The following is a 25,888-nucleotide window of genomic DNA, read 5'->3' as shown; positions in this document are numbered from 1 at the left end:
GAGGAAAACTTTTATTCCCAAATCCTGTAACACTTTATTACAATATTTCATCAGAACAGACACAGTCCCTTAGATGGTTGGAAGCCTGTTCATTTCTCTGGTTAGACTGAAGATCAGGATTTGTGAATGTGCCTTCACAAAAAAGAGGGAATTTGAAAAAGGTTAGGATTCAGACAGGCAAAAGATAGGAGAATATGCTTTAGATTCTTGGTCTCTTGACCTCTTTATCTGAAGCCCTGGAGCTTCTGGAATGGGACATAGTTAGGCAGTCAAATGTGGGCAGAGGGTTCTCACTAATGGCTAAATTTTTATGGCTTCTCTTTTTCAGCTCAGTCCTAGGGCCTGAGCACAAGAAGCTAAGCACATGACTTTTGAGGCTCCTGGGTTGATCACGTATTCTCAGTTCCCTGCTGGTCTTCTTTCATGTCTGTTCTGTCCAGGCCCAAATATGAACCTTTTCATGTCATGCAACTACTTAGGACTTTAAAAATAAATACGAGCTCAATTTTCAATCACATTTTTTCTCATACTAAAGACACTGAGTGGGATGAAATGGCATTATAGAAGAATGACTTTACAGTTGTCTCTCTACTAAGTTTTAATTTACTTTCGTATTAAATAAATTCAGCTGCCAGGAAATTACTGCACAAATTCAGCAGACGATGGTGGCAGTTATGGTTATTTCAAAATTACAATGATTGCAAAATACATTATTAACCTGTTTGAAAGCAACCCTGGCAATTTCTTTGTTCATGGAGGTCAGTTTTCTCTAGTAAAAGACTCGCAAACACAATTAACTGGAGAACTTAATTTTATTTCATGTAAGAGCTTTTTTTTTTTTTTTTTTAACCTCAAATTAGTTATTCTAAAAAATTGGAAGTGGAAAATTTAATAATAGAGTAAGTAGATCTAAGCTTCTTTGGAAGTTGTACTTGTCAGTTCTATTTTTGGTTTCTTAGGAAACAAGTTAAAAACAGCTTTTTAAACCTTAATACATTTCTAATTACATTTCTTTCTCCCCTCTGGAGAGGCTCGTTTTTCTCTAAAAAGGTGCTGACTTCTTTACTTGTATCAATAGGAATATCAGTTTTTAAAAATTCATATTCTCTCCAACCATAGTCATTAAAAATACATATAAATGCTTGCAAAGAGAGAGCACAAAAGTCAGGTGCTTTATGTAAAGCTTTTGAAGTTGTTCAGTGATCCTGTGTTATGATTTGTGATCACATTTGTAACAAGATTGAATTTCCTTCATTTCACCAGATCTTCAACCACACAACAGTGTGTACAACTTATGGCTGTAAATGAGTGTGGATACACAATTAGCTTCCTCACCTGGAGTAGGAGCAGTGTGAGGATGGGGGAAAGAAAGGGGGGAAATTGAGCCGCAGGTATGTCTCTTGCTCCTGCTCTAGTCTGTAGCTCCTGCACCTTGACGTTGAGAGGTTTCTGTTACTTTGATTTCCTCTCCTCGCTCACCTTGTTGCAGATGAAAAGTGGGAGGAGGGAGGGGAATTTCACAGATGATTTGCTGCCTCTTCTGGGGCTGTGAACTGAGGGAAATGGTAGAATCTCTCAGCTTGTCTGCCCTTTTGACAGTTTTTTATGTTGACCAAGTAGTTATGAATGACTCTTCAGCTGTCGTCACCAGCTTCCAGGGAGATTCTTACTGTTGCTGACAGGCTTTAGAAAGAAGAGGAGCACGTACCACGCTTCTGTGGCCACTCTTCCCTTTTGTCCACACACCTGCCCATCTGCCCTTTTTTCCTTTCCCTGGTTCAAGCTTGAGGGGTCTTCGTGTTCACATGGCCGTCGTCTTGTCCTTCAGTTCCTCTCTGACGTCACTTCCTCGGAGAGGACTCAGCTGGGCTCCATGTCAGTGGACCTCGTGTCAGTCTCTATCACGTCACTCTTACTTCCCATAGCACTTCCTGCCTTTGGGTATTTCTGTGCTTGTCCTCCGTCTCCCTCTGGAACCTGCACTCACAGGAGAATTGAGCCTATATCCTGACTTGTTCAACAATGTATGCCATCAGCAAACTTTTTCTGTAAAGAACTAGATAGCAAATAGTTTAGGCTTCATGGGCCTAATAGTCTCAGTCACTACCAAACTCTGTCACCGTAGTATAAAAGCAGCCATGGATGATATGTAAACTAATGAATGAAACCGTGTTCCAGTAACCTTTCTTCATGAATGCTGAAACCTGAATTTCACATAACTTACATGACCTGAACATTATTCTTTTCATTTTTTTCTAACCATTTTAACACTTCAGAACTGTGCTTAGCTTGTGGGCTGTACAAAAACAGATAGCTGGACAGATTTGACCTATGGGCTGTAGTTCATGAACTCCTGATTAAGAATACTGATTGGCTGGAACTTACCAACAGCTTATAATGAGTTAATTAATAGAATGAAAGAGAGGAATCATTACATGAAGAAGTCGATATATTTACTCCTAAAAACAGAATGTGACAGTATTCTTGAATCAGTAGATTGTTCCAGAAGGATAATAATATCCTCTTTTGATGTCCTCTGTATTCAGCCTGGTTAGTAGAGTACATGTTGCAAAATAAGCCTAAGCCAATTTAGACATGCATGGCTTTTTTGGTGAATAGTAAGAACTGTAATGGAGAAGGCAATGGCACCCCACTCCAGTACTCTTGCCTGCAAAATCCCATGGACGGAGGGGCCTGGTGGGCTGCAGTCCGTGGTGTCGCTAGGAGTAGGACACGACTGAGCAACTTCACTTTCACTTTTCACTTTCATGCATTGGAGAAGGAAATGGCAACCCACTCCAGTGTTCTTGCCTGGAGAATCCCAGGGACGGGGGAGCCTGGTGGGCTGCCGTCTCTGGGGTTGTACAGAGTCAGACACAACTGAAGCGACTTAGCAGCAGCAGCAAGAACTGTAAAGGAGGTAGTGTGTTTAGCTACTCTCTCGCACACTTGCTACCAGGTAATAATAAAAGCAGCCTTCAGGCAAAGCTCAGGGACACAAAAGGTATTTATTAACTAAATATTTATTAACAAATGGCTCAAAGCAGTTCATTCAGACTTTCTGTAAACTCAGAGGAATTCTGCTGCTCTGTGGGATTCTTTTAAGTGTTTGCACTTCATCCTCTATGCAAAATCCACTGAAGAAAGACAGGGCAGCCATGCAGTCAGAATTCTTTCTGAAGCCAGTAGCTAGATATGGGACCAATTAAAGAATCAACCCCCTAATGTCTCTAATGGCACACATTGTAATTGCTAGATTCTTATGTTTGTACAAGGGTGATTGAGGGGTGTTTCCAAGTCATTTAAACCAATCCACATATTTTGGATACTTAAAAAAAAATAATTTATTTGGCTGTGCTAAGTTTTACTTGCAGCATGCGAGATCTTCGGGGTCTTTTAGTTGTAGCATATGGGCTCTAGTTCCCTGACCAGGGATTGAACCTGGCCCCCTGCATTGGGAGCATAGAGTCTTAGCCACTGGACCACCAGGGAAGTCCTTTGAATATTTTTAATTTCACCAGTAATAATATATTTTGAACACATTGTGCTAATACGCTGCTAATCCAAGAATAAAATCCTATTAATAAAATAGCGTAATAGCAAAGTGTTATTCGTTGAACGGCAGAAAGATCTGTAGAAGCTGCCTCTGGAATGTTGGCTTTTTTATATAATGCCAACTGACCACTCTGAATCGTGATTCTTGATAGCAAGTTACCTGACCATTCCCAGCATTAAACGTTAAACTGACTGGCGTGTACTTGATATCACACTGATGACACTGAAGTATTGGGTTGGCCAAAAAGTTCATTTGGTTTTAAGTACAAATAAGACATTTTTCTTTTTCACCGAGAACTTTAATAAACAGTATGCTCACTCACCAAAGGAACCTTTTGGTCAAACAAGTATTAATAGACACTGTAACAGTCGCCTCTAACTTCAGTGCTTAGTCTGTGCTATGAAGTGTACACTGGGAATTACAAGGGAAGACAAATTCTGTTCTAAATCTTCTAGGAATATGCAGATTATCATACAGCAATAACTCGTACTTCCTTTTTTTCCAAACTAAAATTTACTGAGTATCAAACTAGTACATATTGTAATAGATTTTAGAACATTTGGAACAGCATAAAAGTACTTAAAAACCCAAAAAGCAGAGCAGGACACTATCCATAGTTCTTTGACCCAGAGTCAGTCACTGTTGACTGCGATCTCAGTGGACATGGTGGCCTTCCCTACCCGCCCCCACCCCACCCCCTTGAGGAGGATGCACGCTCAGTGCAGCAGGTTAGCTAATGGCTCTGTCCACGCACTGCCCTTGGCCTCACAGGGCAGCCTGTATTCAATAATCAGTTGCTGAGGGACTACACAGCCCAGCCTTCTTGCCTCAGCTGGGACCACTCTTCAGGGCCACCCCAGCTCCAGCGCTCCTTCTATGATCAGCAGAGTCCTCTGTAGTAACCGTCTTACAGTTCAGCCTCTTCCCTCTGCCCACCCTGCTTCTGTCCCCACTCACAGCGACCATTCCCAAGAGTACTCCACAGCAGACTTCTTGCAGGCAAATTGTAGTCTGTTTGCTGGGGAGCCTGACCTATGTATATAATTACAATTTTGGAATTACCCTGTAATACTGTATTGCAGTCTGATTTTTCACTGAATATTATGCTGGATGTTTTCCATTTATTCCTTCAGATCCATGCTTCACCCTGTCCCATCCAGCTCTGTTCTGGAAAACTGACTTTTGTGGACTCCATCGGTGGGCTCCCTTAGTCTCTACCTTCCAGTTGGGTTCTGAAATGGAGGGGGATAGAAAGACTTGGGTGTTTATTCCCTAGGTCCCTCTTTGCCAGGCTGTGGGTTGGAAGGGTCATCATTTCTCTACCTGAAGCCATAGGTCCTGCCACAAAGCCCTCTTGGACAGCTACAGGTGTTACTGTGTTCAGGTAATGGTTCCCTCCCTTCCTTTCCATCCTTTGGATGATGATGACTCCCCAGTGATGCCAGCACCCTGGGGTGCTTCATCATCTCTCATTTGTTTCCTTTATCCCTGCCCAATCCTTGGTAAATGGCTACTCTTCTCAATCACCCCATCTGAATGTACCATTGCTTCCTGGCAGCACCATGACTGATACAAAGATGAACTGAAAGCATTTTCCCCTCCTGTAAGTGTTCTTTTAAGATGTGATTTTTATTTGTCACATATAATTCCATCATATAAACTTACCAGTGGCTTTTTTTTTTTTTAACAATTCTCTATTGTTGGACTAAATATATAATTTTTTATTGATTTTTTTAATCCTAACATATCAAAGCGTTTGCTACTGCTGCTCTAAGTCGCTTCAGTCGTGTCCGACTCTTAGCAACCCCATGGACTGCAGCCTACCAGGCTCCTGCGTCCATGGGGTTTTCCAGGCAAGAGTACTGGAGTGGGGTGTCATTGCTTTCTCCGATCAAAGCATTTATAATGCCATTAAAAACTCCCAGTAAAAAGTTTTTAAATTACCACTATATTATGTATAGGTAGAGCATGTTCCTTGAGTTGTTTATTCAGTAGTGATGGAGATTTTTTTTTTTCTAATTCATCTGATTTATTTTATATAGTGTTTATACTGACAAAGGAAATGTATTTTTAAGATGGTTGGCTGGCTTTGCTCTGTAGCTCCCATAGACTAAAGCAAAGTTGTGGTTCAAATCCACAACCTCAATGTCCTTAGTTCTGGGCTCTTAAAACAGTTCAGCTGGTATAAACAACAGTTTTACTTACTTTTTTTACTTTTCTGTTTTCTGGGCCAGGCTTTGCTTGGATACTGCAAAATAGACTAGGTGACACTTTTATGTTGCTTATGTGCTCATAATTCTAGAAAAAATATAAATCATTTAGTGGAAAGAATTGGAAGGAGAATATAGTTTTGATCACCGTGTAGCTTGCATAAGAATAGCACCATAGTTGAAAAGAGTGACAGTAGGGTTTTAATCAAGGACTATGAGACTGGAACAAAGTAACTGTGAATTCTAAAACTCTGGGGTGCTGCTGCTGCTGCTGCTAAGTCGCTTCAGTCGTGTCCGACTCTGTGCGACCCCATAGACGGCAGCCCACCAGGCTCCCCCGTCCCTGGGATTCTCCAGGCAAGAACACTGGAGTGGGTTGCCATTTCCTTCTCCAAAGCATGAAAGTGAAAAGTGAAAGTGAAGTCGCTCAGTCGTGTCCAACTCTTATCGACCCCATGGACTGCAGCCTACCAGGCTCCTCCATCCATGGGATTTTCCGGGCAAAGAGTACTGGAGTGGGGTGCCATTGCCTTCTCCTAGATCTCTTCATTATTTGGTGGCCTCTTGTAAGGTTTCTTTACTTAAGTTAACTTTTCTCTAATTACAAGTACTTCAGTCAATTCATTCATTCACTCATTCATTCAACACATTCAATATTTTTTGAGCACTTAACTGTGTGCTCCAGGCACCAGGATATAGCTGGGAACAAGTTGAATAATTTACCTACTCTTATAGCACTGTCTCTTGAGAGTCAGATAATTAACAAAAGAATAAATGAACAAGATAATCATGCAAACTGGTGGCACAGATGATAATCCACCTGCAATGTGGGAGATCTGGGTTCCATCCCTGGGTTGGGAAGATCCTCTGGAGAAGGGAATGGCTACCCGCTCCAGTATTCTGGCCTGGAGAATTCCATGGACAGAGGAACCTGGCAGGCTATGGTCCATGGGCTCACAAGACTCAGTGACTTTCACTTCACTCACTAGAAGGAAATAAGATGGTGAAAATAAAAGCGGCAGAGCGCTTAACATTGGAAGGTAAGGGGTAAATATACACCTCATGTTGTGTGATATGGAAGGTAGCCTTTTGTAGTAGAGGGAGGGAGTAAATGTGAAGTTCAGCTCATACAAGTTCCTTAACCTCTCTGAACACCAGCACAGACTGAGCATCAGTTCAGTTCAGCTTAGTTGTTCACTCGTGTCCGACTCTTTGCGACCCCATGAATTGCAGCACGCCAGGCCTCCCTGTCCATCACCAACTCCCAGATTTTACTCAAACTCAAGTCCATTGAGTTGGTGATGCCATCCAGCCATCTCATCCTCTGTCGTCCCCTTCTCCTCCTGCCCCCAATCCCTCCCAGCATCAGGGTCTTTTCCAATGAGTCAACTCTTTGCATGGGGTGGCCAAAGTATTGGAGTTTCAGCTTCAGCATCAGTCCTTCCAATGAACACCCAGGACTGATCTCCTTTAGAATGGACTGGTTGGATCTCCTTGCAGTCCAAGGGACTCTCAAGAGTCTTCTGCAACACCATAGATCAAAGCATCAATTCTTTGGCGCTCAGCCTTCTTCACAGTCCAACTCTCACATCCATACATGACCACTGGAAAAACCATAGCCTTGACTAGACGAACCTTTGTTGGCAAAGTAATGTCTCTGCTTTTGAATATGCTATCTACGTGGTCATATCTTTTCTTCCAAGGAGTAAGCGTCTTTTAATTTCACGGCTGCAGTCACCATCTGCAGTGATTTTGGAGCCCAAAAAAATAAAGTCTGACACTGTTTCCACTGCTTCCCCATCTATTTCCCATGAAGTGATTGGACCATATGCCATGATCTTCATTTTCTGAATGTTGAGCTTTAGGCCAACTTTTTCACTCTCTTCTTTCACTTTCATCAGATTGAGCATAGATGACAATAATGCTCACTACTTGCAGTAACTGTGGAATTGAATCAGAGAAAATTCCTAGTTTGTAAGCATTACTTTCTACCAGGCCACAAATACACATTAGTATCCTTGTCTTAAAATTATACACATTAGTATTCTTGTCTTAAAATTACATGTAACCTGAATTCTATGATGCCCATTATGCAATGATCAATTTAACTAATGAGATACTTACTGAGCACTTACTATGTGCCAGCCCTTGGTAATATACATAGTGAGTAAAGTGGACACCATCCTGCTTTGTCAGAGTTCACTTAGTGATCTTATTTGGCTGTGACTCACAAGCCATTTCTTGCCATTGGTTTTTCTGACTAGTGGTAACAACTTTTCACCCCATTAGTAAGGACATTTTATGTTAAATTTTTGTTGTGAAATAAAATAAACATGTACAAAGTGCTTAAAATATAGGTCATAAATCTTAAAATCTGAGCCTTCTCTTACAAAGCCCCAGATGCTTTTGTTTGTTTGTTTGGCTGTTCTGGGTCTCAGTTGTGGCACACAGGACTTCTGATCTTCACTGTGGCATGCAAACTCTTAGTTGTGGCATGTGGGATCTAGTTCCCTGACCAGCGATGGAACCTGGACCCCCTGCATTGGGAGTGCACAGTCTTAGCCACGGACCACCAGGGAAGTCCCCCCAAATGCTTATTTATGTGCCTGTTAAAAAATTCTACAATTCCTCTACTAACAGTAACAAAGGAAGCAGAAAAATAGAATATGAGGCTTATGATCTCTGTTTGGTGTTTGGACAGCCTTTCTTTTGGATTGCTTTGGGTTTGGAGGAGTAGAGATTTAGTTATGCAAATTTACATGACTAGCAGTGACTCAACTTAGAGCAGTTTGTTTATCCAGTTTGGGAGTTGTTTCTTTTTTCTTGGTTTATTATTTATATACAGTAACAGTGCCCACAGACCCGGGATCCCCAAAACTTGGCAGGTGGACCTGGCCATAAAGTTCTGCAAAGACCCCACATGGAAAGAACAAAGAATATCTTTAAGAAAACATCATTAATGCTGAAATGCTAAAGGCAAATCCAGTTCAGGTTAGGAATAAGGTAGGGATATCACCGACACGATGGACATGAGTTTGAGTAGGCTCTGGGAGTTGGTGATGGACAGGGAAGCCAGGCGTGCTGCAGTCCATGGTCACAAAGAGTCAGACACGACTGAGCGACTGAACTGATTTGCCATCACCACCATTGAACCCTGCTTTGACAGTTTAAGGCAATATAATAAAAGCAAAATAAAATCTTGTAAAGCAGGAGACAGATTATCATTATTTGTATTTTATGACATTATCTACCTAGAAAACCAACAAAACCAACAGAAAAGCTGTTAGAATTAGTAAGAGAGTTTGATAAGAGGGACGCCATAAAATAAATTTGCAAAATTAAGTACCTACCTTAGGTTCCAATGTGATGGACTTAATTTTAACTGCCAGCATCTTTAAGAAATCACCCGTTTCCCACTCCATGAGCCCCCCAGCTTCCAGATACAGAGCACCAACTGAGAAGCTCTTGGTGTGATCGCAGCCCCACTTGGCTGAGTACCATGGCTCATCTGGTGGATGAGCAGGTGGTCCAAGCAGGATTAATAACAAACACTGAGAGAAAGAAGCCCACTTTCTACTGGCGGGATATGACTGGACTGTGAGAAGACGTCCTACCTTGACAATGTCATTTAATCCTTGGAACCACCCATGAATAGGCTACATAAACTAAGGGTCAGGTCCTCCCCTAATTATTACAGGGTCTGGGTAAGAGTAAAAATGAAAGTCCAGAAACTCTATGTTTATATGTTGAATTTTATTCTTTCTTTTCAAGAATATTTATTTTTACTTATTTATTTGGCTGTGCCAGGTGTTAGTTGCATGCACAGCATCTTTAGTTGTGGCATGGGAACTCTTAGTTGCGGCATGTGGGATCTAGTTTCCTGACTAGAGGTCAAACCTGGGCTCCCTGCCCAGACCCGGGGCTGGGAGCACCAGGACCTTAGCCACCGGACCACCAGGGAACGCTTATGTTGAGTTTTACAATATAAACTTGGGCGTTCTGAGGATGGGCCAGAAGTTTAGGATAAGTGGTAATATAGAATAATGTCATAATTCATTCCTTAAAATTTATTTCCCTGCTTCCATTTCAGCAAAATCACTGATAGTATTATAATAAACTTACTCACTTAATTTTTGCTTTATTCACAGTAGTAATATAAAATATTTAAAAATTTATAAAGAGAATTTAAAAATATACCTAATTTGAATATATTTCAGCAAAAATGTAAGTTAAAGTAATTGCAAGAATTTGAAAGACTAAATGTTATAAAATATTTTACAAAATGCTGCTTATCTTCTAAAATCTTTAAAATGATGAGTTACCATTATAATTAATACCAAACTTTAATAAAACTATGGCTGATTCAAGTTGATGTATGGCAGAAACCGATACAATATTGTAAAGTAGTTATCCTCCAATGGATGCTTGGGGCTGGTGCACTGGGACCACCCAGAGGGAGGGTATGGGGAGGGAGGAGGGAGGAGGGTTCAGGATGGGGAACACAGGTATACCTGTGGCGGATTCATTTTGATATTTGGCAAAACTAATACAATATTGTAAAGTTTAAAAATAAAATTAAATTTAAAAAATAAAAAATAAAAGAAAATAAAAGAAAAAAAAACAAAAACAAAAAAAATAAAAACAATTTTTGAAAACTACTTAAATTTGAAGATTTAAAATTTAATCCTTTGAAAATTTAATCTTGTATTTGATTTATAATGTTGTGTTTCAGGTGTATAGCACAGAGGTTCAGTTATACATATTCTTTAAACATTTTTTTTCCATTATAGGGTATTACAAGATATTAAGTATAGTTTCCATCTGTACAGTAGGTCCTTGTTGTTCTCTATTTTATATATTGTAGTATGTATCTATTAATCCCAAATTCCTAATTTATCCCTTCCCCTCTTTCCCTTTGGTAACCATAAGTTTGTTTTCAATGAAACTGTTCTTAATTAGGATCAGGGTCTGTCTCCAAGGTCACAGTGGGACAGTATTTTCAAATAACCATTTCTTAAGGACACAGGGCAAGAAATATGGAGAAACATTCCAGGGGCCTAAACAATGTTAGTCATGAGAGCGAATGTTCAACATTACAAGTTGCATTTGCAGTACTAAAGTGCCATATCCTGAGTAGCAGAGGCTACTCTTTCATTCTGCAATAAATCTATTTGTCTTTTTGTATGTGGGGGCGTTATAGGATATGAGCCCAGGGCTGGGGGACTTTTGCTGAGGCCTAAGAGCAGTATTGCCTAGGATGTCCCAGTTATATAACCCAGTAACTTTCTTTCCCGCTTAAGCTAGTTTAAACTGAAAGGAAGGAAGGACACTAAACTAAAACTAAAAAAAGAAATAAGTCTCAAATCATACAATTAGGTACAAAATATAATAGAAAATAAGATCATATTCATGATAGAACCTTAAATAAAATGCTCAAGAATTTAATAGACTTTTAGAATAAATAGATACATGTATAAAATATATGTAAAGAAGCCATTATTTAAATACATGATAGAAAAGCAGAAAACTTGATTAAATAGGGGAGATGCAATGTCTTTGGATTAAAAGATTTAATATTATAAAAATAGCAGTTCATTTTTATTTTATTTTATTTTTAAACTTTATATAATTGTATTAGTTTTGCCAAATATCAAAATGAATCTGCCACAGGTATACATATGTTCCCCATCCTGAACCCTCCTCCCTCCTCCCTCCCCATACCCTCCCTCTGGGTCATCCCAGTGCACTAGCCCCAAACATCCAGTATCGTGCATTGAACCTGGACTGGCATCTCGTTTCATACATGATATTTTACATGTTTCAATGCCATTCTCCCAAATCTTCCCACCCTCTCCCTCTCCCACCGAGTCCATAAGACTGTTCTATATATCAGTGTCTCTTTTGCTATGTTGTACACAGGGTTATTGTTACCATCTTTCTAAATTCCATATATATGCGTTAGTATACTGTATTGGTGTTTTTCCTTCTGGCTTACTTCACTCTGTGTAATAGGCTCCAGTTTCATCCACCTCATTAGAACTGATTCAAATGTATTCTTTTTAATGGCTGAGTAATACTCCATTGTGTATATGTATCATAGCTTTCTTATCCATTCATCTGCTGATGGACATCTAGGTTGCTTCCATGTCCTGGCTATTATAAACAGTGCTGCGATGAACATTGGGGTACACGTGTCTCTTTCCCTTCTGGTTTCCTCAGTGTGTGTGCCCAGCAGTGGGAAAAGAAATGAGGACAATCTCAGAGACCTCCAGGACAATATTAAACACTATAACATTCGAATCATAGGGGTTCCAGAAGAAGAAGACAAAAAGAAAGACCATGAGAAAATACTTGAGGAGATAATAGTTGAAAACTTCCCTAAAATGGGGAAGGAAATAATCACCCAAGTCCAAGAAACCCAGAGAGTCCCAAACAGGATAAACCCAAGGTGAAACACCCCAAGACACATATTAATCAAATTAACAAAGATCAAACACAAAGAACAAATATTAAAAGCAGCAAGGGAAAAACAACAAATAACACACAAGGGAATTCCCATAAGGATAACAGCTGACCTTTCAATAGAAACTCTTCAAGCCAGGAGGGAATGGCAAGACATACTTAAAATGATGAAAGAAAATAATCTACAGTCAAGATTATTGTACCCAGCAAGGATTTCATTCAAGTATGAAGGAGAAATCAAAAGCTTTTCAGACAAGCAAAAGCTAAGAGAATTCTGCACCATTAAACCAGCTCTCCAACAAATACTAAAGGATATTCTCTAGACAGGAAACACAAAAAGGGTGTATAAACTCGAACCCAAAACAATAAAGTAGATGGCAACGGGATCATACTTATCAGTAATTACCTTAAACGTAAATGGGTTGAATGCCCCAACCAAAAGACAGACTGGCTGAATGGATACAAAAACAAGACCCCTACATATATTCTCTACAGGAGACCCACCTCAAAACAGGGGACACATACAGACTGAAAGTGAAGGGCTGGAAAAAGATTTTCCATGCAAATAGGGACCAAAAGAAAGCAGGAGTAGCAATACTCATATCATTTAAAATAAACTTTAAAACAAAGGCTGTGAAAAGAGACAAAGAAAGACACTACCTAATGATCAAAGGATCAATCCAAGAAGAAGATATAACAATTATAAATATATATGCACCCAACACGGGAGCACCACAGTATGTAAGACAAATGCTAACAAGTATGAAAGGAGAAATTAACAATAACACAATAATAGTGGGAGACTTTAATACCCCATTCATTCACACCTATGGATAGATCAACTAAACAGAAAAGTAACAAGGAAACACAAACTTTAAACGATATAATAGACCAGTTAGACCTAAGTGATATCTATAGGACATTTCATCCCAAAACAGTGAATTTCACCTTTTTCTCAGGCGCACATGGAATCTTCTCCAGGATAGATCACATCCTGGGCCATAAAGCTAGCCTTGGTAAATTCAAAAAAATAGAAATCATTCCAAGCATCTTTTCTGACCACAATGCAGTAAGATTATATCTCAATTACAGGAGAAAAACTATTAAAAATTCCAACATATGGAGGCTGAGCAACACGCTGCTGAATAACCAACAAATCACAGAAGAAATCAAAAAAGAAATCAAAATTTGCATAGAAACGAATGAAAATGAAAACACAACAACCCAAAACCTGTGGGACACAGTAAAAGCAGTCCTAAGGGGAAAGTTCATAGCAATACAGGCACACCTCAAGAAACAAGAAAAAAGTCAAATAAATAACCTAACTCTACACCTAAAGCAACTAGAAAAGGAAGAAATGAAGAACCCCAGGGTTAGTAGAAGGAAAGAAATCTTAAAAATTAGAGCAGAAATAAATGCAAAAGAAACAAAAGAGACCATAGCAAAAATCAACAAAACCAAAAGCTGGTTCTTTGAAAGGATAAATAAAATGGACAAACCATTAGCCAGACTCATCAAGAAACAAAGGGAGAAAAATCAAATCAATAAAATTAGAAATGAAAATGGAGAGATCACAACAGACAACACAGAAATACAAAGGATCATAAGAGACTACTATCAACAATTATATGCCAATAAAAATACCAGTTCATTTTATAAAGATACCAGTTCATTTCAAATTAATTAATGCATTTAAAGAAATTCTAATTTTAATAAAAACTGTTGTCTTTCCAACACCATTCCATGCCAGATCTGTGGTTGCCCCTAATTAATATAAGCAAATAATTTTAATCTTGTCCTTCTTAGTTGTGAATGGTTAAAAAAGAATTGGTGACAGGACACACAAAAAACAGTTTGTTAGTGGCTTCCAGTCTTCTGCTACATGTGAGTGAGGATACAATGCAGCCATCCTACACTATGAGGAGACCTAGCTATGGGGTGAAGTTGAGATAGTGGACAGCAGAGCTGGAAAATTGGAGATGGAAATACGTGGGTTATTAATGACATTGATAAGCCATTGTTTCAAGCAACACTCATATTTGATCTACTTTTGGATTCAGCTGAAAGCCAGTCAATTTCATTTTTGTTTAAGCCTCTTTGAGTTGACTTTTAGTCTTTTTGTGGCTTAGCACTTTTTAGCTAATACACTAATCATCTCCCAGCAATGTTTCTTAGAGAAACAGCAGAGTGTCTTAAAACGTATTTAGAAGAATAGAGAATTTAAAATAGTACAGTAATTTTAGCATTATAGTTCAAATACAGGCCAAGTAGGTCAATGAAATAGAACAAAAAGTTCAGATTTATGTAATTTATGATTTATGTAATTACTGTTATGATCAAGATGGATTGTTTAGTAAACAATGTTGAGACCATTTAGAAACATAAGTTTTCCTCCCTGCTACCAAATAAACCCTGTCCAGATTAAGAGTTCAGTGTCAAAGTGAAACCGTTAAAGAACAGGAAGAAAACATAGATATCAAATCTTGGAGTTAGTGAGGGCTTTATAGATAAAGTTGAATAAAATGTGAAGGAAATGCAGAATGATTTTGAAGTATTTAAAAGTTTATATGCTAAGGGACAGCATAAACAAAATTTATGGTCAAAAGGTAAATTGTCAATATAGTTGCATTATATAGGTTGTAAGTATATATAATAAATATTTGCATAAAACACAGCACCCCCAAATACAAATAGAAAAAAATAGCCAGGTAGTTCACAAAAAAGAAAAGGCATTGATTAGCAAATAAATGCAAAATGTTTCATATCCCTAGTAAACAAATTTAAAGTTTTTTCAACCATCAAATTGGCAAAGATTAAATAGAATACCAGCACAATGTTGTGAATATTCTAAGTGCCACTGAATTGTTCACTTTAAAATTATTGCTGCTGCTAAGTCACTTCAGTCGTGTTTGACTCTGTGCAACCCCATAGACAGCAGCCCACCAGGCTCCCCAATCCCTGGGATTCTCCAGGCAAGAACACTGGAGTTGGGTTGCCATTTCCTTCTCCAATGCATGAAAGTGAAAAGTGAAAGTGAAGTTGCTCAGTCGTGTCCGACTCTTAGCGACCCCATGGACTGCAGCCTTCCAGGCTCCTCCATCCATGGGATTTTCCAGGCAAGAGTAAAATGATTGACTTTTTGTGAAATTCAACACAATTTTGAAAGAGGGGAGAAAAAAAGAATGATAATATCTAGTATGGGAAGTATGTGGAGATATAGCCTTTCTCAGCCACTACAGTTTGCTTTGGTATAAATATTTCTGGAAGATAAATTAGAAGTATGTACCAAAAAAGACCTTGAAAGTGGTCATACCTTTTCCTTTCAGTCTGTAATTCCACTTATAGGAATATACACCTAGGAAATAATTACATGTGCTTGGATTTATGTATAAGCAAGTTATTTTTAATGGGGAAAATTCCAATTGTAGTGTTCAATCATAGAGGATTACATTATAGTATCTGTATAATGAAATATTGTTCACTCACTAAAAGTCATATAACCAAATAATATTTTTGAGATACTACACCATGGGAAAAGGAAGACGAAGGGGCTATTTAAATTTCAAAGTATTGCTCTTTAATCCATAGGGAACCATCTTAAAGTCAGCCTTTGTTTCTAATTTCCAAAAGCGCCTCTTTGTCTTAGGAGAAAAACGCAGCAGTCTGAGTGAATAGTTTTACTCTAAGCCAGAAAGTAGGCGAGCACTTGATCTAATGTAGGTGCTCTTCCCATCTGAAGGAAGGAGGAAGGAAGGAAGCCTTTCAGGTCGCGCTGGGTACAGAGAGGAGCAGGGGTTCAGATGGGAGAGTCTATTGCCTTCTTGTTAAAAACCTGGAAGCAGGACGTGGAGTATCAGGAGCAAGGAATGGTACTGGACTTCCCTGATGCAGCCCAAATCCTGGGAATGCAGGGCTGGAGGGAGATGTTTGGGTGGCAGGCTTGAGACGTGCCTTGGGGGGCCCACAACCTGAGCACACGAGGCTGGGCGGGGCTGCCTACAGAAAAGCTGAGGGAATAAGTAACTTGCTAGAGAACCGAGGAAGGATGAGAAAGCCAAAGACCAGAAACAGCAGGCAGGGTCCAAGGCCTACATGTGCCCGCCTAGTCCTGCAACCAGCTGCTTCCCAGCAAGCAGTACTGCCTGGTGAGCCAGAGGGTCAAGGGGCATCTCAGTGGAGGCTGGTGAGGGCCCACAGGGCCGCCCTTGGACCAGAGGCTCTCCACCTCGGTCACCAGCACAGGACACACTCTGCCTTGCCGTCAGGTGCCATCTTGGGGGAGAAAGGAATGGGAAGGGAGCTTTTTGGAAGAGAGAAACACAGTTCCAGTAGAGTTTGAGCCTTAAAATAATAGCATGTTTACCCAAAACACAGTCTTTAAAATATTTTGAAAATATTTAAATGCCTCTTTTTAAAATGCCACTTACTTTAAAAAGTAACATTTTCCATTCACCATTACTAGAGATGGGAGCTATAGAGCAAGAAACAGTCTGGCACAGAAACTCAATAAAGTTAAATATTTTTAGTTTGTATGTTTTGATCTGATTGAAATAATAGTTTAAAATGTTTAAGGAAACTGGAAGGTGTTCATTATATTTAAAAAACAAGTGGTAGGGTACAATGGGATTTTAATTTTCTTAAATTGTATTTCCTATTATGTACATAAACATGTAAACATCAAAAAACCTGGAAAGATGTACCTCAAAATATTAACAGTATTTCTGGGTATAGAATTATTTTATGGTAATTTTCATATTTTTAAGATGAACTTTTTTCTCTTAAAATCAGGAAGAAATTGTTTAACAAAACTAAGTGTAGAGCCTTGTTGTTCACAAGTGTGCTCCATGGACAGCAGCGTCCGCATCTCCTGGGAACATGTTAGAAGTACAGATTCTCAGGCTCCACTCTGACTTCCTGAATCAGCATCTTCACTTTAACCTGTTCCTTAGCCAGTATTTCCTATACAAGCAATGCCAGCCCCTTTCTTAACAGTTACTTGCTCAGGTCACAACCTTGGTCATCCATGACTCCTCTGTTTCTTTCTCTTCCCATCTCCTATCCATCACTAAATTCTCTTCTTTCAAAATAGATCCATAATCTTCCCCCCACTTCAGTGATCACATAAGTCCAAACCACCACTTATCTTTTGGGATTATTGCAGAGCTGTTAGACTTGGCTCCTGCTTTTATCTATGTTCCCAGTATAGTCGGGGTCCCCTGGTGGCTCAGACAGTACAGAATCCACCTGCAATGCGGGAGACCTGGGCTCCATCTCTGGGTTGGGAAGATCCCCTGGAGGAGGGCATGGCAACGCACTCCAGTATTCTTTCCTGGAGAATCCCCATGGACAGAGAAGCCTGCGGGCGACAGTCCATGAGGTCACAAAACAGTCGGACACAACTGAGCGACTAAGCACAGCACAGCACAGTCAATATAGTCTCCTCTCTGCATAGCAGCCAAAGTGATCCTTACAAGACACAAGTTGGGTCTTGATTCTCCTCTGCTCAAAATGGTTCAATGACTGGTCATCTCACTCAGAATAAGACCCAAAGTCCTTATGGTGTACTTCAAGGTCCCACCTAAACTGGTCCCCTCCTCCACTGTACCAACCATCTCTCTGATCTGATGTGTTTCAGTCTCTCTTGTTACCCCCAACTCCAGCCATTCTGGGTTCTCCTTGCTGTTTCTGGGGCATGCCAAACACATGCATTATCACCTTGGGGTCTTTGCCCCTGGTGTTCCTGAGAGGCAGAGTATAGTGATGATGGTTAAGAGAAAGATTTTGGAGTCAGACTCTCTGGGTTCCCAATTCAACCCTTCTACTTACTAGCTGTGTGACTTACACAAGTTACCTTAATTCTCTGAGCCTCAGTTTCCTTCTCTGTAAAATAGGGATCATAATAGTACCTGTATGCAATTGTTAAGAGGATTAAATGAGTTTACCTGTGTAAAGCAGTTAGGATACTGACTGGCACAGGAGAAAATGCTTTATGACTATTAACCATCACTATTCCCACAGGTTTCCAAATGACTCACTCCCTCATTTTATTAGAATCTCTACTTGGATGTGCCCTAGTCGAAGATTTCTCTGAATATATTTCCTTCCGCTCTGTCTCTGTGTCTTAACCGGCTTCATTTTTCTTCTTAAAACCAATCAATATCTGAACATGTTTGTTAATTTGTTTGATATTGATCTCTACCCACTAGAATGTAGGTTCCAAGGAGAGCTGGGAATCATTCTGGCTAATAGTATCTGGCATGTGCAGTTAAAGACACAAGATCTTAAATCTGTCAAATCTTGTTAGTACTTGAATTGAAGATTCCCAAATTTAAATCCAAGAACTAATCTTTGGAGAAATAAGGCAAATTAGCATAAACACACAGAGCATATATAAATCAGTATAGGGAGGCCAGCTATTCTTGTTTGGGAAAGAACATTTTTTCTTAACCCAAAAGTATGTTTTTCCTCTTAGAGTGTCCAACTATTCTTTTTTTAATTAAATGCTTTAGATAGGAGATTATAGTTTACAATTTCCCCTAGTATTCCTGTTTTTATTGCTCTAATTTAAAATATCCTTTCTATCTCTATTTAATTAAAATATTTCTGAAATATAAAATGTTGTCAACTTATGGTGCTTCTCAAAATTTTAAAAATATTACTCCTCTGGTGAAATCCAAAAATCTGAGCATGGCTCCAAATAAAAATGTAGATAACATATCCAGTTTTATTGATATCAGGTTTTAACTCCAGCAAAAACCTGGGAAGTTGTGTTATTAATAAAAAACCCTTGCTGGCACTGTATTCATTATATTTGCCTGTTATTTTAAAAATAGAGATTTAGAATATTTTTTTTAAATGGAAGAAGAAATCTAGGTTTCAATTACTAGGTCATATTATGAATAAAAGTATCAGAGATATGACTTAGGCATGAAAACAAAAAGCCTTTCCCATAACCTACACTTGGTTTCAGGTTGAAGGACTTGGTTTAAGTTTTAATCTATTGAGGTCTTTGTTGTCCTTTAAAGAAAATAAGGTCCACATTCTCCATTTATCAAATAATGCGCATTTAAGCTTTATTATAACATAATTTTTGTTGTTGTTCAGTCGCAAAGTCATGTCTAGCTCTTTGCAACGCCGTGGACTGCAACATGCCAGGCTCCTCTGCCCTCCCCTGTCTCCTGGAGTTTGCGCAAACTCATGTCCATTGAGTCCGTGATGCTATCTAACCGTCTCATTCTCTGCCGCCCCTCTCCTTTTGCCTTCAGTCTTTCCCAGCATCAGGGTCTTTTCCAATGAGTGGGCTCTTTGATTCAGGTGGGCAAAGTATTGGAGCTGTAGAAATAATAGGTATCATTTGCTGAATGCTTATGTATTTGTTAAAACATTAATACAGTTATTATCTCATTTAATTCCAAGTCTAACTCTCTAAAATGGTGGTTATTAAAGTTTAACTGTTGAGGAAACTGAGGAGTAGGGAGGGTGAAGAAACTTTTGAGACAGGCATCACTTGTAGATTGTAGAACTGAAATGCACTCCCAGGGCTGACTCCACCATGAGTCTGAATCATGTACATAATTCCTGAACCTGGCACACAGTCACAATTAGTGCTCAAGGTAAAACAAAACTTTTCTTTCTGTTTGCTTTCTTTCAAGTGTGTTCTTGTTTTGCTTAAAAGGTCAAATTTTCATTTAATAATTATGTGGATTTATACTAATGATAAAAATCAACCTTATATTTTTTAACCTACAATATTGTCTAGAAGGTAGTCTGTAATGATTGACAACTATTGTCTCACAGAAAGTCCATTCTAGTGGAGTAATGGCAGCAATTTATGTGTTTTGTAATTAGGGTATTTTCTTTGTATTTGCAAATACAAAAATAATATTACAAAATACAATACAATAAAAATACAAAAGTAATATGTTAGAAAGTAGTTGACATTATGAATTGGGAGAAAATAGAAATATTGTGATTTATGGTTGACTTAATTTGTTTTAAATTATAGAGTAAAATAATTCATTCATTTGATTTTATTTGTACTTTGTTCAAAAATATTTGAAAATCAGAGTTTTAAATAGGCATGATAGGAGGAAGAGCCAAGATGGCAGAGGAGTACGACAAGGAGAACACTTTCTCCCCCACAAATTCATCAAAAGAGCATTTAAAAGCCGAGTAAATTCCACAAAACAACTTCTGAAGGCCAGCAGAGGACATCAGGCACCCAGAAAAGCAACCCAAGTCTTCGAAAGGAGGTAGGAAAAAATATAAAAGACAAAAAAAGAGACAAAAGAGGGAGGGACGGAGTTCCGTCCCGGGGAGGGAGTCTTAAAAAGAGAGAAGTTTCCAAACATCAGGAAACCTTCTCACTGCCAAATCTGTGCTGAGCTTTGGAAGCACAGAGGGAACATAACAGGGAGAAAAAATAAATAATTAAAACTCTCAGATTGCGAGCCCTACGGTAACTCCTCCAGCGGAGAAGCAGCGCAGACGCCTGCACACGCCATTAGCAAGCGGGGGCTGGGCAGGGAGGCGCGGCTCGGGCTGCATCGCTTAGAGTAAGGACCTGGCCTGAATACCCTGAGCGCTATCTGAGCGAAATAATTTGGGCTAGCAAACCAGACTGTGGGATATCTACCACGCGAAAAGCCAGCACTAACCTAAGACACCGCCAGGCCCGCGCACAGAACAAAGGACTGAACAGAGATAGCCAGCTGCAGACCTTCCCCCTCCAGTGACACGCAGCCAGAGCCAGAAGGGGGCAATCGCAGCCCCAGAGAGACATTATCTATAAAAGTGTAAGCAGGCTTCTTTGCTAACTAAAACTTCTTGGGGGTCTGGATGGTCAACATCTCCCTGAGAAGGTGCGCCGGTTGTACGCGGATAACCGAGCGGCGGGGAGGCGATAAGTCGCAGCAATCGCGCTCGCTAAACACCTCATCACCTGAGCTGCTCGGACCTGGGAAGGGCACAAAACGCAGGCCCAACCGAGTCTGTGCCTCTGAGGACTACCCGAGTGCCTGAACCTGAGCGGCTTGGACCTAGGAGGTACAGGCAGCCCAGGGCCGGCCACGGATGGTTCCCGGCAGAACAACCTAGAGCCTGAGCAGTGTGGGCAGGGAGGCTACACGCGCCGTGAGCTGGGGCAGACCCAGTGAGGCTGAGGCACTGCGAGCACACTCCAGTGTTATTTGTTTGCAGCATCCCTCCCTCCCTCCCCACAGTGCGACTGAACAAGTGAGCCTAAAAAAAAAAAAAAAAGAAAAGTGTCCTCCACCGTCCCCTTTGTGTCAGGGCGGAAACCAGACACTGAAGAGACCAGCAAACGGAAGAAGCTATAACAGAAGGAACCGCCTTGGAAGCTATAGGCAATAGATTAAAACCCCGTGGTTACTACCGACTACATAGGAAGGGGCCTATAGATCCTGAGAAATAAAAGTTGGACCAAGGAACTAGCCAAAAATGAGCTGAACCCACAATACTCACAACAAAACCAGAGAAAGTCCTCGATATATTTTTACTATTTTTACGATCATTCTTTCTTTCTTTTTTTTTTAAATTAAAAAAAATTTAAGTCCTCTATTATTCCTTTAATTTTCACTTTTATAACCTATTTTCAAAAAAAAAAAAAAGACCCTATTTTTTTTTTCTTCAACAAAATTCATATATATATATTTTTAATAATTTTTTGACCTTGTTTTTTTTTTTCTTCTTTTCTTTAACATTGTATTTTTGAAATTCCAAACTCTATTCTAGATTTTTAATTTTAGCTTTTTGGTATTTGTTATCAATTTTGTACCTATAGTTTTTTATAATTTCTGTGACTTTTTTTTTTTTTCTCTGTTTCTTTCTCTTCTTCTTTTATATAACATTGTATATCTGAAATTCCAAACTCTACTCTAGATTTTTAATTTATGCTTTTTGGTATTTGATATCAATTTTGTACCTGTATTTTCTTTATAATTTTGTGACATTTTTTTGTTTGTTTGTTTCATTTTTTTTTCTCTCTTCTTTGTCTTCTTTTTTTTTTAACATTTGTTTTTTGAAATTCCAAACTCTACTCTAGATTTTTAACTTTTGCTTTTTGGTATTAGTTATCAATTTTGTACCTATATTTTCTTTATAATTTTCACGATCTTGTTTGTTTTTGTTTGTTCATTTTTTCTCTCTTTCTTTTCCTTCTTTTCTTTAACATCGTATTTTTAAAATTCCAAACTCTACTCTGGATTTTTAATTTTTGCTTTTATATATTTGTTACCAATTTTGTACCTTTAAGAACCCAATCTTCAGTACCCATTTTTCACTAGGGAACGAGATTACTGGCTTAACTGCTCTCTCTCCCTTTGGACTCTCCTCTTTCTCCACCAGGTCGGCTGTGTCTCCTCCCTAACCCCTCTCTACTCTACCCAACTCTGTGAATTTCTGTGTGTTCCAGTTGGTGGAGAACACTTAGGGAACTGATTACTGGCTGGATCTGTCTCCCTCCTTTTCATCCCCCACTTTTATCCTTCTGGCCACCTCTGTCTCCTTCCTCCGTCTTCTCTTCTCTGTATAACTCCGTGAACATCTCTGAGCGGTCCAGTTGTGGAGTGCACATAAGGAAGTGATTATTGGCTAGCCCACTCTCTCCACTATTGATTCCACCTCATCTCATTCGGGTCACCTCTAACTCCCTCCTCCCTCTTCTCCATGTAACACTGTGAACCTCTCTGGGTGACCCTCACGGTAAAGAAACTTTTCATCTTTAACGTAGATGTTTTATCAATGGTGCTGTATAGAAGGAGAAGTTTTGAAACTACTGTAAAAATAAGACCAATAACTGGAAGCAGGAGGCTTAAATCCAAACCTTGACTCCAGGGAACTCCTGACTCCAAGGAACATTAATTGACAGGAGCTCATCAAACGCCTCCATACCGACACTGAAACCAAGCACCACACAAGGGCCAACAAGTTCCAGGGCAAGACATACCAAGCAAATTCTCCAGCAACAAAGGAACACAGCCCGTGAGTCTCAAGATACAAGCTGCCCAAAGTCACCCAAAAACCATAGACATCTCATAACTCATTACTGGACACTTCATTGCACTCCAGAGAGAGGAAATACAGCTCCACCTACCAGAACACCAACACAAGCTTGCCTAACCAGGAAACCTTGACAAGCCACCTGTACAAACCCACACACAGCGAGGAAACACCACAATAAAGAGAACTCCACAAACTGCCAGAATACAGAAAGGACACCCCAAAATCAGCAATTTAAACAAGATGAAGAGACAGAGGAATACCCAGCAGAAAAAGAAACAGGATAAATGCCCACCAAACCAAACAAAAGAGGAAGAGATAGGGAATCTACCTGATAAAGAATTCTGAATAATGATAGTGAAATTGATCCAAAATCTTGAAATCAAAATGGAATCACAGATAAATAGCCTGGAGACAAGGATTGAGAAGATGCAAGAAAGGTTTAACAAGGACCTAGAAGAAATAAAAAAAGAGTCAATATACAATGAATAATGCAATAAATGAAATTAAAAACACTCTGGAGGCAACAAATAGTAGAACAACAGAGGCAGAAGATAGGATTAGTGAATTAGGAGATAGAACGGCAGAAATAAATGAATCAGAGAGGATAAAAGAAAAACGAATTAAAAGAAATGAGGACAATCTCAGAGACCTCCAGGACAATATTAAACGCTACAATATTCGAATCATAGGGGTCCCAGAAGAAGAAGACAAAAAGAAAGACCATGAGAAAATACTTGAGGAGATAATAGTTGAAAACTTCCCTAAAATGGGGAAGGAAATAATCACCCAAGTCCAAGAAACCCAGAGAGTCCCAAACAGGATAAACCCAAGGCGAAACACCCCAAGACACATATTAATCAAATTAACAAAGATCAAACACAAAGAACAAATATTAAAAGCAGCAAGGGAAAAACAACAAATAACACACAAGGGAATTCCCATAAGGATAACAGCTGATCTTTCAATAGAAACTCTTCAAGCCAGAGAGGAATGGCAAGACATACTTAAAATGATGAAAGAAAATAACCTACAGCCCAGATTATTGTACCCAGCAAGGATTTCATTCAAGTATGAAGGAGAAATCAAAAGCTTTTCAGAAAAGCAAAAGCTAAGAGAATTCTGCACCACCAAACCAGCTCTCCAACAAATACTAAAGGATATTCTCTAGACAGGAAACACAAAAATGGTGTATAAATTCAAACCCAAAACAATAAAGTAAATGGCAACGGGATCATACTTATCAGTAATTACCTTAAACGTAAATGGGTTGAATGCCCCAACCAAAAGACAAAGACTGGCTGAATGGATACAAAAACAAGACCCCTACATATATTCTCTACAGGAGACCCACCTCAAAACAGGGGACACATACAGACTGAAAGTGAAGGGCTGGAAAAAGATTTTCCATGCAAATAGGGACCAAAAGAAAGCAGGAGTAGCAATACTCATATCAGATAAAATAGACTTTAAAACAAAGGCTGTGAAAAGAGACAAAGAAGGTCACTACATAATGATCAAAGGATCAATCCAAGAAGAAGATATAACAATTATAAATATATATGCACCCAACACGGGAGCACCACAGTATGTAAGACAAATGCTAACAAGTATGAAAGGAGAAATTAACAATAACACAATAATAGTGGGAGACTTTAATACCCCACTCACACCTATGGATAGATCAACTAAACAGAAAAGTAACAAGGAAACACAAACTTTAAACGATACAATAGACCAGTTAGACCTAAGTGATATCTATAGGACATTTCATCCCAAAACAATGAATTTCACCTTTTTCTCAGGCGCACATGGAATCTTCTCCAGGATAGATCACATCCTGGGCCATAAATCTAGCCTTGGTAAATTCAAAAAAATAGAAATCATTCCAAGCATCTTTTCTGACCACAATGCAGTAAGATTATATCTCAATTACAGGAGAAAAACTATTAAAAATTCCAACATATGGAGGCTGAGCAACACGCTGCTGAATAACCAACAAATCACAGAAGAAATCAAAAAAGAAATCAAAATTTGCATAGAAACGAATGAAAATGAAAACACAACAACCCAAAACCTGTGGGACACAGTAAAAGCAGTCCTAAGGGGAAAGTTCATAGCAATACAGGCACACCTCAAGAAACAAGAAAGAAGTCAAATAAATAACCTAACTCTACACCTAAAGCAACTAGAAAAGGAAGAAATGAAGAACCCCAGGCTTAGTAGAAGGAAAGATCTTAAAAATTAGGGCAGAAATAAATGCAAAAGAAACAAAAGAGACCATAGCAAAAATCAACAAAACCAAGAGCTGGTTCTTTGAAAGGATAAATAAAATTGACAAACCATTAGCCAGACTCATCAAGAAACAAAGGGAGAAAAATCAAATCAATAAAATTAGAAATGAAAATGGAGAGATCACAACAGACAACACAGAAATACAAAGGATCATAAGAGACTACTATCAGCAATTATATGCCAATAAAATGGACAACGTGGAAGAAATGGACAAATTCTTAGAAAAGTACAACTTTCCAAAACTGGACCAGGAAGAAATAGAAAATCTTAACAGACCCATCACAAGCATGGAAATTGAAACTGTAATCAAAAATCTTCCAGCAAACAAAAGACCAGGTCCAGACGG

General features: G+C 39.1%; 1 protein-coding gene across 8 annotated transcripts in view; it reads left to right on the top strand.

Moving 5' to 3' along the window:
- ACYP2 (acylphosphatase 2) overlaps positions 1 to 25,888 on the top strand; it is a 178,467-nt gene that overhangs the window by 47,174 nt on the left and 105,405 nt on the right. For 2 of the 8 annotated variants that reach the window (XM_070379575.1, XM_070379577.1), the window contains exon 5: positions 20,295 to 20,480. The exons of the other annotated variants lie outside the window; for them this stretch is intronic. In XM_070379575.1, the coding sequence (XP_070235676.1) occupies positions 20,295 to 20,480 (186 nt within the window). The remainder of the gene's footprint in view (positions 1 to 20,294; positions 20,481 to 25,888) is intronic. 8 annotated transcript variants of the gene reach the window in all.

This window comes from Bos mutus, chromosome 11, assembly GCF_027580195.1.
Source record: "Bos mutus isolate GX-2022 chromosome 11, NWIPB_WYAK_1.1, whole genome shotgun sequence".
Taxonomy (NCBI): domain Eukaryota; kingdom Metazoa; phylum Chordata; class Mammalia; order Artiodactyla; family Bovidae; genus Bos; species Bos mutus.
This window is presented reverse-complemented; position numbering and strand designations above follow the sequence as displayed.